At 42.5% G+C, this 15959-nt stretch overlaps 1 protein-coding gene across 2 annotated transcripts in view; it reads right to left on the bottom strand.

Moving 5' to 3' along the window:
* Window positions 1–1152: 1152 nt before the first annotated feature.
* GLCE (glucuronic acid epimerase) overlaps window positions 1153–15959 on the bottom strand; it is a 712908-nt gene continuing 698101 nt past the window's right edge. For both annotated transcript variants that reach the window (XM_044077677.1, XM_044077678.1), the window contains one exon: window positions 1153–4304. In XM_044077677.1, the coding sequence (XP_043933612.1) occupies window positions 3280–4304 (1025 nt within the window). In that variant the 3' untranslated portion in view covers window positions 1153–3279. The remainder of the gene's footprint in view (window positions 4305–15959) is intronic.

The following is a 15959-nucleotide window of genomic DNA, read 5'->3' as shown; positions in this document are numbered from 1 at the left end:
AGAAGAGCCAGCTGCACATTCAGCCATCTTGTTTAAAAGCTCAACTGTAAACAACAAAGTGTGGGAGAACTACAGAAAGGTAGCTGCAGACCCCTAACAAAAAATTTATTCTGAAAACTGGTGATCAAGCAGTCTGGCAAAACAGAAAGATGATGTAAGTGAATAAATGTTTACCTAATGGATTGCAGAATACCAATAATCAATATGATTAAAAAAATGATGAAACACAGAAGTGGGATAGGAAGAGATATCAAAAGCAAATCTGACTGACAGCTTTAATTAACAAAATTATTAATCTCAAGATGCTGTGGTTCAAATGATCTACAAAGCAAAACCTTGAAACACTGCTCTACTCAGCATCTTTATTTATTTACCGATAAAGTTACTCCACATACCCTTCTGAAGCACGGCCCAGACCACAATGGCAAGCACAAAGACAGTTTAGTGTAGCTAATCAGAGACCATGTTTTTAGAAGTTGGAAGGAAACAGGTGCACCCACTTCCTTCTTTTAACACATCATCCCCATTCAGAATACATCACTTGAAATACTGCTGTACATCTATATAGTACAGGTTTTACATTAAATTTTCGTGGAGACAAACAATCTGGAGATGGAAAAATGACACCAAAACCTATGACACGTGTCCTAAAACAGAGTAAAGAGAGGACAACATAAGCCATTAAAAGCCTTGAGTAATAACGTATAAAAGGGAAATTCTTTCAGGAAGGGCTTGTAGCAAGAAATAATGCTTGAGAAAGCAGATTTTGACAACTTTTTAACAGACATTCAGTTCAGCTAGTAAATTCAGAAACTGTGGTGTTGCTCATTTCTACATGGGATAAGCCAGATAGAATGATAATAATAATCATTGCTTAAAGGACTATAATGAGTTGCAGACTGAGCACTACTTAATACAACTGCATGAGTTGGGAAAGTAACTGCCATAATCCATGCAATAAGTGTTATCAATGGAATTTGAACCACTTAAAATGTTCATCTATTACATTATATTTTTTACATAGTACTAAAATAAATTATTACATTTTCAGAAAGAATTAGAGAGCGTAACATTTGCATTTAAGCTTGCTATAACAAAATAAGGAAATCAATATCATGAGACAACACAGAGAAGAATCTCAAACAATAGATCTCAAGACCAACTTTTATAAAAATATTGTGTTTGAGAGATTAATGCTAGGTTAAGGACCCTTTCATAGAATGCTACAGAAAAGTTTTTTAAGTAATGGAAGCATTTAAATATTTCATGATACGGCACATTAAAGTTATTTTAATAAACCCAGTTTGGCAATGTGCCATTTATGCTTGCTGACACGATTAAATGGTCCATATGCCATTAACTGTTGATACATCTATATAGAGCCTAAATTGCACAGACAATGCAATTCTGTCACCCAGAAACACCACCACAGAAGGCTGCAAAATCTCAATAGCAAATCTGCAAATGCTACACTTGGAAAGGCCATATAAAATACACAGTGGCATCAAATGACAAGTTCAGCAACTTCAAACTGCTCAGCTATGTAACTGAGCATCTGGAGGATACTGTGACAGATAAACAGATCCCCCTCTACTTAAAGCCACCAAGACAAAGCTTGAGAGGAAACCCTCACTCTATAGGGTAGCAAATCAAATGTTTAAACTTAATTTTAATAACCTGCTGAAAGCTGCCTCAGACAAAAGCAAATAAAATAAAATAAAATGAAACTGGACTTTTGTGGCATGTTAAAGTTCAGTCATATACTGATGCTAATTTAAAACGATAAGAAATGCACCTGTTTTTCTCATATACATATAGATAATTTTAACATTCTAAATTGTATATCCTTTATGCACTTTTTTCACAGAGTTTAACAAAAATCATTTATCATAATCACAGAGAAAGTATCAAACAACTTCTGATGGACTACATAATAATTACATAAGGACAAACATTTGTGCTAACCCTTATCCCTCTATACAAAATTAGATCAATATTTGTAAGTACAAAACAGTTCACTCAAAGCAAGTTACCAAAATACATGAAATATCCCAATACAATTCCACACAGCTCCAAAATACAAAAATACAGGAAAAAAAACAAGAGTCATCTACATGTGGATAAATTGATTATCAGTCCCTGGACACAATTGTATAGCAATGTACACATTTCAAAAAGAATGTTATTTTCATCTGATCTGTGTGTGTCCAGTTCTGCATCTACTTGTGCTTATCTACTGACAGCATAACAAAATGCCTAATCCAAATTCCTAACCATCTTGGTCATGATACCAGTACAAAATCAGTGACCTAGAAACCTTGTACAATGAACACTGAGATGAAGAAACACATATTATAGCGTACAGCATTTGGTTCTGCTAAGGTTGAAGTATCACCCAAAAAGCAAACCTGTCACATGTGAATAGGCTGGGAAAATTATAGTCCTGGCTGTAAATAAAATGCGCAACAATCTGCTGGTGCCATGCCTCGTTTCTAGAGTTGATGTATATGCCTTGCACAGGAAAGTGTATAAGCACTTACACAATGGGACAAAAGCACATCTTTTTCTCACTATCATTAAATTATTTACTTTTTACAAAAAAAAATAATAATACTCAAGAGATTTACTATGACTCACCTGAATGCACAGAGCACAGCTTTGTACAATACACTGGCAACAGCATAAACATGAATGGTTGGTACTGCATCTTTAACAAAATCAATTTTCTACGTACTGCCAGTTATAACAATTGGCATAACAGAAACGGTATACTATGTGCAAAAATCCTCACCTAGGCAGAAACAGGAATGGAAATATTATGAGGCCATCTTCTACTGTTAATCTGCTAGGTTCCCTACATAAACATGTGTAAACTGACATCAAGCAGAAAGCACCTGCAGTTTTGATGTACCATAAAGCAAGTCTAGTACAACCCAATAAGCAGAGCATTTTAGCCTCAGAGTTTAGATGACAAAAAATTAGTTCTGAATGCAGGCATAACATTGGGGTACATGCATGCATAGAGAAAATCATACTGCCCACAAAAAGACCTACACCGAATCATCAGTAAAACAGATTCTACTTCTTTTTCATTCCATAGACCTAGATATCTCCAAAAGACTCAGTTATTAGAATAATCCCTCAGCAACAGATAACTGAACCTCACATGAAACTACAACATATAAGCCCACTCCCATAAAGTTAAAAAAGTAAAAGAATGGAAAAATAATATTGGATTACTTTTTAGCAAAAAAGAAAAAAAAAGTTTGGTAGAAAGCTCTAGTTGTGCTTTGCTCGGCCACCTTTAAGGTAACTCTTCCAACGTTTGATGACTTCCTTGAAAACTGAGGAATCATCTATGGAACTTAGCAGTTGAAGTTGGTTTATGTGGGTGGTATGGTAGTCCCAACGTGCAAGATTGGGTGCTGTATTCAGCATGAAATGTCGAAGGTCATAGATGCTGCCTGAGCCTGTATCGTACAGTGGAAGCATGGCTTTCAGAGATTCCATACCTCGGTCATACAGCAATTTAGCTTCTCTACCAAGTTTTTCTCCTGCTGTTTCTTTTAAGTCATACAAGCCTATTAAGGAATATATGAAACCATTCAAAACAAAAGAGCTGGGAGTTGTTGGATATTCCTCGTACCAATCATATTTATTCATAAAAACAGCTTTTACACCATGGAGCTCTGATGAGAGTTTGTATGGAGCTGTTGCTCGAATTGCTGAATTCAGATAAAACATATCTTTTTTAAGTAAGTAGGCTCTTACTAGTGTTGAAATGGCTTGACCTTGAGCCATGGCAGAATACCAGCCAGGGTCTAAAGATTTAAAACCTTCTCCTAGTTTACGCGTTACCATGATTGGCCAGCCACCTTTGTCATCCTGGTTTCTCACAAGCCAGTCACTTGCAGCAAAGAAAGCTGCCATGTGGGCAGTGGTTGATATAGTGATGTTGTCAATAAAGCCCTTCCCCTTGGCTATCAATTTAACAACCTTTTTTGGCATTATTTTGGTCTGCTTAACAGCCTTTGTATTAGATAATCCAATTCCTTTCTTCAAGTCAGTGACAAGATCTCTCGTAACAGTACTCCAGCTAGTTCTGGACCCAATCCCATAATAAATGTCTTTGTCTTTAAATGCTATGAGTTGTGTGTTTGTAACATAGTGAACTGTAAACAGCTGATTCTTCTCTGTTGTCTCCAGCACCACAGACACACTTCCATTTGTGATGAATCGAAGGTCAAATGAAATGATAAAATCTTTTGTATTCCCAAGTGGCAAGGACACTCCTTCCGAGATTTCTGGAAAATAAATCAAGCACGTTATCAACAGCAAACTCATTTTATGCAACAGCAAATTAAAGTGTAGAATACATTTTCATTCACATGCTGTCTGTATGCACAAATAATTGTTCTACACCTTCACCTCCAATAATTTCATTCTATTTAAACATAATTTGTTATTCAATCTACTGTGTTGCAACTATATGGCAGATAACACAAAGGTCAGAGTAATGGAAAAGCTGGCGTTAAAACTTTGTGCTTCCATACTCCACTGATTATTCAGACTGCCAAGTACAGTAATCAAATTATCTAGTAAATTTTTCATATTTGCTTCAACCCACCCTACCATGACAACAGTCGACATTACAGAAGCTCCCATACAAGGCATTTTATTATTTAGCCGATTACAACATGTTACAACCTTTAAGCCTGCACATGTGGTGGAGAGGAATGAAGCCCTAAATATGGCCTAGGAGACCTTATCCGGCCTAATGACTCTTGTGCTTGATCGCAAAGGCAGAGAGGATGGGCAAACCAATCCTGGGTTGGGGGATGAATGTGCTGGGTAGCAATATCAGTGAGCTCTACTGGATACTGAAGATCAAAGCAAAGCAAATCACCAAGCTGGCTATGTGGGAAAGCTAGGAGGCAGGCTGCTCTAAGGGCCAAAAGTGAATGCATCCTTAAGCCACTCTTCAATGCCATTCCAGCTGAACATCAAATGTCAACATGCCAGGAGTGGTGACAGAGCAAGGGATGGCTGACCAAATACCACATACATGACGACTGCTGGTGCCATGTCCCATACCTTTATGGAATCTCTTCCTCTCCATGCATTACAACAGAGCATTGTAAGATTAATTCTCCAAATAACTGGGGGCCCACCTGGCATGAGGGTTACATCACAACGTGGTAGGGAAAAAGGGAAGATGATCCGGAGATGTATGGTACAGCAAGTAAGAACAGTGGGCTAAGTGGGAGAGGGGTAATAATTTAGGATCCTAGTGCTAATTTTCACCTCGTGTTCTTTTCTAGTGATATTTTTATTTCTCTCTCTCACCATACATTAGCAGACAGTGCCCCTCTGGAATGTCTCAATCCACAGACACAAAACAGGTTTCTTCAATTACGATCTTATTCTGGCAGTACAGAGGCTATTAATTTGGTCTAACATTAACCTATACACCTGCCAAAAGGCATGCACTGATGCTGATGCAACTTTATGCACATGCAACTCTATGTCTACACCATACACTGTGGATGACCTACTGATACCCTACCTTCATTTTATCTGCTAGGGTTACAGTTCCCAGTCTTCACTAGTGACATAAATAAAACAGGAAGCATCCCAGCTGGCAAGATCCACTTGAAAATCCCCTCCAGTTCAGGCCTTTTGACATCTGAACTGTTAGGCAACCTAATGTCACCAGCTTTACAGATGTGAGTTACACACTATTATCTTACACCTACGTGTTACTGTGAAGTGCAGCACTGTCTGCCATCAAAAAGAGTTACTAGCACAACCATTTTTTGCTTCATTTTATTTATTACATGTTACCATCACATCTTGAAAATCCCATAATCTTGTCTTCTTAGCCAAATCTATAACATGGCTTCACCAGAATTCATCCATCTTTATACCCTATTCTGGCCTAATCACAGAGTCTGGTCAAAAATTTTAATTTAGCCTTGAATGCATGGCTCTGAAAAAAGCTTGAAAACCTGTACAAAGACTACAAAAAGACAATAAAGTGGGTATATTCCTGCAATATCTTTCTTCATTCTACCACTTTGCGGTACTTATCCCATTTTACTGCGACTCCCCCATGACCTACAACCACAGAAGGACCCAGGAAGAGGTTAGTACTAGCTTGTTCATTGATAGAGCTACTAGAAGCCAGTCATGCAAATACGTGAACAGGGGTCAGGCATTTTGTCAAGATGCCAGGGATCAAAAAGCATCTGTGCAATCACTAGTATGCGACTGGTCATTGTCTCCCCAGAACGATGAACAGGTGGTAAATTGGGTATTTCCCCTTCCTCTGTGATAGTGCAACCACAAAACTGCTACATGTAAATAGTGGGATAGCTCCCCTGCAAAAAACATTTTCTGTGAATATTTACTCCCAAATGCTTTTTGCATTTGGGAGCTTTCCTTCACGAATGGTTGCTACAGTGTGAGGTGATCACACGAGTCAAATATTTGAAAGGAAACTAGAGGGAACACTAAGGGATCATTCCTTCACAAAGGCCTCCGACATCTGGGCCAGAATCTTCAAAAACACTCTGGGCTTTTAATAAAGGAAGGGAGTGATTTAGACCTGAGAGAGGAAGTGCACAGTTTGAGGAATAAGGAAAACAAGAAGTAGGAAATTATAGACATTGAGGAGACCGGAAACAAGTCTGGTCATATAAAGCAACAGAAAATATACTGTAGACACACAGTAGAGGCCAGGAAGTAGAACCTGCAAATGAGGATTAATTAGTAGTGGGACTAGTCAACAGGCATGGCACCAAGTTAGCTTAGATTAGATTATTTATAATAAAAGTACACATTTTCTCTAACTTGCTGTGTTTCTTATTTGAAGCATTTTACCTGTGGAATTGTATTTCAAACAGCTGTACTGAAATTGAAAAGATGCAGGATGTTACAAGTTGCACCATTTTTTTCATTATTCTTTTTACTTACGCTCTTCCTTTTTCCCCCTTTATGAGAATGACTGTGCTTATGTGAATTCTAATATTGTTATACATCAAAAAAGACTCAGGCTGAAATGATAGACTAAACATCCTCAACCTGCACTACTGATGGTGCTGAACCAGAGTGAACCAAAGGAATCTACCGAGAGGTTCACATGATGAGACATTATCCAGAACTTTTTAGGTAGAGTATGCGTGTCCTGAAGTCACAGAAATCCGAAGTGGAACAGGATCACACTCAACTTCAGAATGAAAAAGACGCAGAAACAAACAACCCTCCTCTTTCCAAAGGAGGAAGAGGTTCTACTACCCCCTTAAGAAACATGGTCTAGACCTGTCTGGCCTTTTAAAGAGCACTTGCTGGGAGACAATGTAAGAGTTCAAAGGTGTAGCCATTTGAAACCATATCCAAACCATATCCATAACCCATTGGTTGCTGGTAATGCTTCTCCAAGCAGGGACAAACGCTGATAAATAGCCTTCTATATGCAACCCTGAAGGAAGGCAAAGAATGCTGCAATGCCCCCTGTAAAGTATATCTCACCTGAAGACTTCTTAGGATGACCCAGAGAGAGCTTGAATGCGTGGCATTTGATCACCATTCTCTGTTGGTGAGGAGCTTCCATTTACTTGTGTGCTGGACTGGACTAAAAGAAAAAGTGGAAGAGAGACCATTCATGGTCAAAGCCCATATCCAATTTTGCAGGTCTTATAAGACACCTGCCCAAATTCTAGAGTATATCACCTCCCAAATGAAGGTGGCATTCAGACTGCCTGTCTCAACTTTTCCTTGAAAGAGGACAGCCTGCGTCATACATCTAAGACAAGCACATCCCACCTGCTGTACCTCTGACCACAGAATCTGCATAGAGGTACAGCTACACCTTTTAATATGAAAACCCACTGATAGAGCAGTTGAAAGGGTCTTTTAAGGGTTTCCCACAAACATGAAGCCCTGACAACTTTTCCAGAGTCTGTTCTATACAGGAACAATGGGAATGGTGAGCTAGATAAACAAAGAGGAAAAACTCTCCTGTCCACCTGAGCAAAACTTTGGATATTAAGAGAGTTGTAGAAGAAAACGTGGTGTAGTCTTTAGGACCTATGATGGTCTGAAGAGATTAAAAAATAAATTTTCTTCAGAGCACCTGGTGAGGATGTTAATCCCAACCTCACAGGGTTTACACAAGGCCTAAAACCTTCTTCAGATGGAAATTGGACACTTAGGCTGCAATTACAGCATCCTAAAATGAGGTTTCAAAGGGAAAAGGGCTACCTGCTAATCAACATTCTTTTACAAACACTGGTTAAGTTTCTTCTGGAAAAAGGGCAAAGGAACTTTAGGTCAATACAAAAATGATTATGTCACTGAGCAGATCCTCAAAAAAAAAAAAATTTTTAAAATATTCATCAGGAGAGGTAAAAACGAAACTGATTAGACTTCCTGAAGGATTTTTTCCTGTCTAAACAGAATCTCAATTGCCTATGCATATCAAGGCTGTGAAACATATATTCATCTTCGTTGGAGTAATTGGTGAAAAATACTGGAAGGTGAATAGATCGATTAAAATTATTCATTGTAGCCACAACTGAAGGAAAGAAGGATCCTTGCAGACATACCCTCCCCCCACTACTCTCATGGAAAACCAAATACGGATGGATTAAAGAAAGGGCCTGCAAATCAGACATGCCTGGCAAAGGTGACAGCCATCAAAAACAATGTTCTTCAAATCAATGTTAGCAGAGGTTTCAAATGGAGGGGTTGCAAACACCTGCAACAAGAAGGGCAAATCCCATGCTGAAAGATGACCCTGAACAGGTAAGTACAACAAAAAATAAATGCCCTTAAATGCTTTCAAAATTTTCAGGGCAGCCAAAGCCACATTATCCCTGCTAATGTGGAAATTGGAAACAGCTGTCAATTGTACTTTAACCATAAAATAACTGGACCTCAAGTTAAACAAATCTGCAAGAAAGTCCAAAACCACCTCCAAAGGGGTTGAGACAGGATCAAACCCCTGAGAGTTAGCCCAAATAGGGAAATGCTTCCACTTGCTAGCATACACCTTCCACATAGGCATCTTCTGGGAGAAGAACAAGATATAAACCACACTGCCTGAAAGCCTGGAATTTCTGGCCATCAGGGGAACTGGAGAAACTATCCGGTTAATCTGAGAGTCTGAAGGTCGGATGGGTTCAGGTCCTCTGTGTGAGATATGAGATCCAGATGGGGATCTATCACGCAAGGTGGGTGCTCAGAAGAGGCCAAAGATAGGAGAAACAAAGGGCCATCTGGATAGGCTGAAGATTTGATTTCTGGTAGATGACTGATCTACAAGGAACCACACAGCTTGAGTAAGGTCTCTGGAGCTAAGAACTCCTGCAGCCTGAGCTAGACTGCTACGACTGCCATGCATTTGGTAAGACCAAATGGCAGCAATCCGAATTTGTAACCATCAGCTCCCAGCCAGAAGAGCAGAAATCTCCTGGACCACCTCTCTAACTTATATGACAGTAGGCATCTTGAGGTAGATCAAGCACATCAAATTATCTTTCCTCAACAGAGGTAGTACGGATTGCACAGTGACCATCTGGAACTTGGTCTCCATGGGTGGGCTCTTACTTCAATGTAACCAGTCCATAGCTGGAGCAAGACCTTTGTCAGGCTTCTTGCAAATCAGTACCACTGTATCTGGTTCCTTCCATGCCCTCAGAGACACCAGGTCGATAAGTGCACCCATAGGGCCCAACCCAAAGGCCACTAAAAACATTGACTCCTCTGAAGGGGCTTCAGCAGTCCAACTCCTACTCTGGTGAAGAATCTCAAAATGACTGCCAAAGGAGACATTGTTGCTTGGGGGGGGGGGGGGTTGTTGGACCCCCCCCCCCCTTCCTCAAGGTCAGCAACTTCCACGAGGGACTCCGCAGGTGAGTTGGAATGTTTCCTTCTTGCACTGCCTCTTACTCAAAACTTCCCGCTCCAGAGATTCTGGGTTGGGACAGAGGAGGCAGGGGGCCCTGGTGGGGGGCAGACTGCATTCCAATGCGGTGAACTGTCCCACAGCAGACTGAAAAGTGGTTACAGGTGCCGAGGAAGAGAAGAGGGGATGCCAGGTGTACTCAGCCATTCCCTTTCCTGGCAGGAGAACATCCTTTCTATGATAGCAATGGCAAACAAGAAGCTGGCCAGCCAGAACAGATAGACCTAGCATCTGAGGATCCCAAGGAAGTCTTGGATTCCAGTGGTGCTACACTCTGCCCCAATGCTGGGACTGGAGATTAACTAACGAAGGCAGAAATCCTGAGCAGAAGGTACAGTCCAAAACCAGAATCGAACCAGACCAGGAGACACCCGCCTCGATGCTTTGGCTCTGAGGTCCGTTAGGCTGTGATGCCATCAGAGTCGAGGACACCAAGGTAGTGGTCATAGTAGAAATTGGTCATGCTGTCGGATCTAACCCTAAGGAAGGGAATAGAACTTACACTTATGACCTTGGATCCAAGGGGCTCAAGGGAAGAAACCAAATTGATGGAGTTGAAGCTCTGGGGTGAGAGCCTAGAGCTGAGGGGATGAGGCCTGAATGCATTTGCACCTGTAAAAAGGACCTCATCAGCGGCCTGAATGCATTTGCACCTGTAAAAAGGACCTCATCAGCTTCTTCAAACCTGAAGTTTTTAGGCTGCTGAGTGACCTGGATGACTCAGTTGATGAAGCCACTAAAGGGGGCTTGGAGGTCTAGCTAATTGCCAAGGACTCAGCTGTGTGGATCTGAACCAGAGATGCTCGGATTCAAGGAGGAGAAGGAGAGGACACTGGTGAGAACTCCAGTGGACTAGAAGGGGAGAAGGGAGAACTAGTCCATCCCAAAGAAGTCCCCTTGGGAAGAAAACTGCCAGAGAAGCAGCCTTTCCCAAAACCAGCACGGAAGGTGATCTACTCTGAGGTGTTAGAGCCGATGGTGGAGGCAAAGCCGATGGGGGATCCCAAGGTCTTTAGACATTCAGATCCAGCACTACAGATGGAATAGAAGCAGAACAGGGGACAGACTACTTACAGTCCCCTTTGGAAGGCTTAGGGTCCTTAGATCCCTGACTATGACCCCAATCTGACTTGTCCCCCTTACTGGGAGAGGCTGAAGAAGAGGAGAGTCACCAGAAGGAAGGAGGCCTTTAGAACTAACTGGGCTCTCATCTCATTAAATGGCACGAGTGGCAAAGCCCTACATATGGAGCAAGGTAACTCCAGATGGGCTCCTAACAATCAGTAAACACACCAGTCATGGGCCTGTGAATGGATCTTGTGCCCACACACCACACTTTTATTTTTTAAACCTTTTTAGATGAAGGATAAAGGGAGCAAAAAACACACTAACAGCAGCTGTAAAAGGATGCCCTCCTGCGGAGCAAAACAACCAAGCTGCTGTCCAGGAATGACAGGAAACTAGATCAGAAGTATTCTTAGTTGAGAAAGCCATTATGGGTAGAGGAGGCAGAGATCGGCGAGCTGACATCTTTGTGATATGGCCATTCTTGGATCACAGTTAAATCCGATAACTCATGTTGAATCCAGGTGGAAAAGACAACACTGGATACACTGATAAGGAAGGCATAATAAAATAATACAAGCAAGCTAGCCAAGATGGAGCAAATACACAGGGAGGAAGAAATAAGATCATTCCATTATTACAGTGGCCTGACCAGTTGTCAGCAAATAGACTTTCTGTTTCTGTATCAGGTGGTGATGGAAGATTTCAGCCTGCCAGATGCAACTGGTCATTTCCAACATTCAGAAAGTACAGTTGTGTACACTTACCATAAATGCAGATGTTAGAGTGTATTAACTGTTGCAGTCATCACATTTGGGTTATCTGCCTGCAGGTAGCCCTCAGCCGGCCTGAATACCAGAGTTTTGGATTCCTGCATTGGATGCTGTCTCTTCTTCCATGACGTCAGGTCGTCAGGGGTATAAAACATGGAGCCAATGCCATTACATCAGTTTTTCTTGCCCCAGATGTCAGGTGCCCCACAATGGGAAGCAATTATATGTTATGGTACACCTCCATCAAAAAGAAAATACAGCAGAAAACTTAAATACACCAAACAAGAAGGAAAGGTAGAGCCAAGAGAAGTCAGGGGGCTGGAGGGAGGGTAACCAGGACTGCACCAGTGAATACACTCGAACATCTACATTTATGGTAAGTGTACACAACTGAACTATGCTCGTGTTTCATTGTTGCAGTCATCACATTTGGGTTGATTCCCAAAGCTAAAGAAGGGAGGAGGAAGTTAGAGAGCATTAGGACCAGCTATTAAGCCCTGCAAGACTGCAATGGCAAAACCAGCTCTGGACTTAGAAAAAATAGGCATGTGGTAATGCGTGGTGAAGGTATGCACAGAGCTCCAGGTAGCAGCTTCTAGGATGTCCATGGTAGGGACTCCTCTGAGAAAGGCTGCAGAGGCAGATGCAGCCCTGGTGGAATGTGATCTTATCCCCTGTGGGGTAGGTTTTCCATGGTGCTTGTAGAAGAAATGAATGCAATGGGCTATCCATTTAGAAATGGTTTGCATTGAAAGGGCCTTCCCCGCTGCCCCTGCAGCAAAGCCAACTAGCAGCTGTTCAGATTTTCTGAGAGGCTTAGTCCTGTCCAAATAAAATCTAAGTTGTCTGTGCATGTCCAGAGAGTGCAGTATTCATTCTCCTTTGTTTTGTGGATTAGGGGAAAAAAGTAGGCAAATGAATGGACTGATTTAGGGCCACAGTAGACACCACCTTGGGCATAAAGGAAGGACTGTTCCTGAGGGAAACCCTGTCTGCATGGAAGATAATAAAGGGTTCCACTGCCATGAGGGCCTGTAATTCAGACACTCTTCTTGCTGAAGTGATGGCTAGAAGGAAGGCTGTTTTCCAAGAAAGGAATTTCACCTCTGCAGTTGCAGCTGGCACAAAGGGAGGGAGAGTGAGCTTTTCTAATACAAAGTTAAGGTCCCAGGCTGGAGTAAGGGCTCTCCTGGGGAGTCTTAAATTGTTGGCCCCTATACGGAATTGCTTTAGCAGGGGGTGAGAGAAGAGGGGTGGCTCAGTATTATAATGTGCTAAAATGGCAGAGGCATGAATTTTAACTGACGAGAAGGATAGGCCCTTGTGGAGCACTTCTGTTAAGTACTAAAGAATATGAGGTAAGCTGGGCACCATTGTGCCCATCCCCTGAGTATGGCTCCAGGAACAGTATCTTTTCCACTTTTCAGCATAGGATTTTCTAGTACTAGGCCTCCTTGCCCCCAGAATGACATCTAGCACCTGCTTACTGCAGGATGCTATTGGAGAGCTCAGGGAATTAGCCAGGCTGCAAGATTCAGGATTTGAAGCTGAGGGTGCAGAATCTGGCCCGCCTGCTGGGACAGCAGGGAAGGGGTCTGAGGCAGGTGCCATGGTTCCAGCAGTGTCATACTGCGCAAGAGGGGGTACCAGTTCTGGCGTGGCCAGTCTGGTGCAATCAGTATTGTCCTTGGCTTGTCCTGCTTGATCTTTAGCAGAACCTTCGAGAGGAGAGGCAGAGGTGGAAAGGCATAAATCGAGAGGCTTTCCCAAGGTAAAGGACAGGGCATCCACTTTCCAAACTAGACTGTGGGAAGTCCTTGTGCAGAATTTGTCCAATTGGTAGTTCTGACGGGAGGCAAACAGGTCTACCTCTGGAGTCCCCCCCCATTTGTTCCTCAAGAGGTTGAATATTTTTGGTTCCAGTTTCCATTCGTGTGGGTCCATGAGATTTCTGCTTAGGTCATCTGCCAGTGAATTTAGCTTGCCTGGCTGGAATTGAGCTTGTAGGTGCACTTGGTAGCTCAAGGCTGTGTTCCACAGAGCCATAGCTAGTCTGCAGAGAGGGTACGAGTGGGTTCCTCCCTGTTTATGTACCACATAACTGTGGTGTTGTCTGTGTTTACCAATAGTTGTCCTGGAAGAATGCGGTTTTTGAAGGCTGTCGAGGAATTCTGTACAGCTAACATTTCTTTTTGGTTGATATGTAGGTGCATCTGTCTCGGGTTCCATTTGCCCTGAATGCACTGCCCTGCCAATTGAGCAGCCCCCCCCCCCCCATGCATAGTCTGATGTGTCTGTTGTTCGGGTTTGGCACAGGGGGTAGTGTGAAAGGGAGCCTCTTGTTGTGGCAGCAGGCCTCTGCCCACCAAAGGAACTCTGTCTTTATACAAGGAATGATAGGAATCATTGATTCCAGGTCATGAGAATGTTGATACCATTGTAGTTTCCTCATATGCAGTCTTGCATATGGAATTAGTAGAATGCAAGAGGCCATGAACCCCAGGGCTTGCAGAATTTTCCTTGCAGAAAGCTGGGGCTTTGTGGCCAATAGTTTGAAGTAGGTTGTCAAATAAACTTGTTTCTCTGGAGTGAGGAAAGCCATCTGGGAAGTTGTGTTCAAGCTTGCTCCCAGGAATACAATCTGTTGGCAGGGTACTAGGTGAGATTTCTTTTCGTTTATGATGTACCCCAGTGAGGTTAGAAGTTTCCTTACGAATGCCAGATGTATTTAATAGCAAGCCCTGGCTTTCTGCCCAAGTCAGACAAACATCCAAGTATGGGTATATTTGAATATTTCTCTGCCTGCAAAATGCAATGGCTGGAGCTAGACACTTTGTGAATACCCTGGGCGCAGTAGATAAGCAAAAGGAAAGGGCAGAAAACTGATAATGCATGGAGCCTGCCCTGAAACGTAGGTATTTCCTGCAAGATTCCCTTATTGGAATGTGCAGGTATGCTTCCTTTAAGTCTAAGTTTGCCAACCAGGCATGTTGAAGTGTTAGCATTTTGAATTTTGGGATTACCAGAAAGGTGTTTAGAACAGAGAGGTCCAGGATAGGATGCCAGGAGCTGTCTTTTCTGTGTACCAGGAAAAGTCTTGAATAAAAACCTTGTCCCGTTTATTCTGCTAGGACAGGTTGAATAGCCCTGATACTTAGAAGAGAGAGAACCTGCTGTTGGGCCTCCGCCCACTGATTTGGGGGTAGGTCTGGCCAACCGTTTGGGGTTGGTAGGGTGTGGAAGTGGAATCTGTATCCCTGGGAAACTATATTCAAAACCCATTTGTCCTGGGTAATGAGTTCCCAGTTTTTTGCATGCAGGGCGAGCTTTCCTCCTAAGGAAGCAGGCAGTTGGAGCAGGGCTTGGAAGGGTTAAGGTTAAGTCATTGTGCCATTTTTCTGTAGGGGGGTGGCTTACTACTCCCTTCTTTGGAAGTGGGAGCCCCCCACTGCTTAGGCCTGTGCACAGCCTGAGACTGTAACCTAGGTGGTCTGCTGTTCCTTGGTTTGGACTGAGGAGACTGGAAAGGACCAATTCTTTGAAGGCCAATGCCTACTAAATCTGGGAGGCTGTACTTGTAGGAAATCTTTAACAGTTTGCATAGATTTAGCTTTTTCCTCCATCCTTTTGAGGACGACTTCTGCTTTGTTGAAATGCAGGCGGTCCTTGTTTAAGGGAGCATCCAGTAATTTAGCTTTAACATGATCTGGCAAGTTTTGCTCCTTAAGCCAGGCATGCCTTCTAAGTAGAGACCCAGTGACAGCAGCCCTGCAAGATGCTTCTGAAGAGTCAAAACCACATTGCAAAGCATGTTCACCAACTTGTTCTGCAGAATGCATTCTTCTTCTTTCGGCTGCTCCCGTTAGGGGCACCACAGCGGATCATCTCTTTCCATTTCTTCCTGTCCTCTGCATCTTGCTCTGTCACACCAACCACCTACATGTCCTCTCAAACCACATCCATAAATCTTATCTTAGGCCTTCCTCTTTTCCCGTTACCTGACAACTTCATGCTTAACATCTTTTTCCCAATATACTCTGCGTCCCTCCTCAGCACATGTCCAAACCAAATTAATCTTGCCTCTCTGGCTTTGTCTCCAAACCTTCCAACCTGGGCTGACTCTCTAATACACTTGTTCCTAATCCTGTCCACCC

Source organism: Protopterus annectens, chromosome 7.part0, assembly GCF_019279795.1.
Source record: "Protopterus annectens isolate FY-2018-M chromosome 7.part0, PAN1.0, whole genome shotgun sequence".
NCBI lineage: Eukaryota > Metazoa > Chordata > Ceratodontiformes > Protopteridae > Protopterus > Protopterus annectens.
Note: the sequence above shows the minus strand (reverse complement) of the source record. Positions and strands in the feature narration are given on the sequence as shown.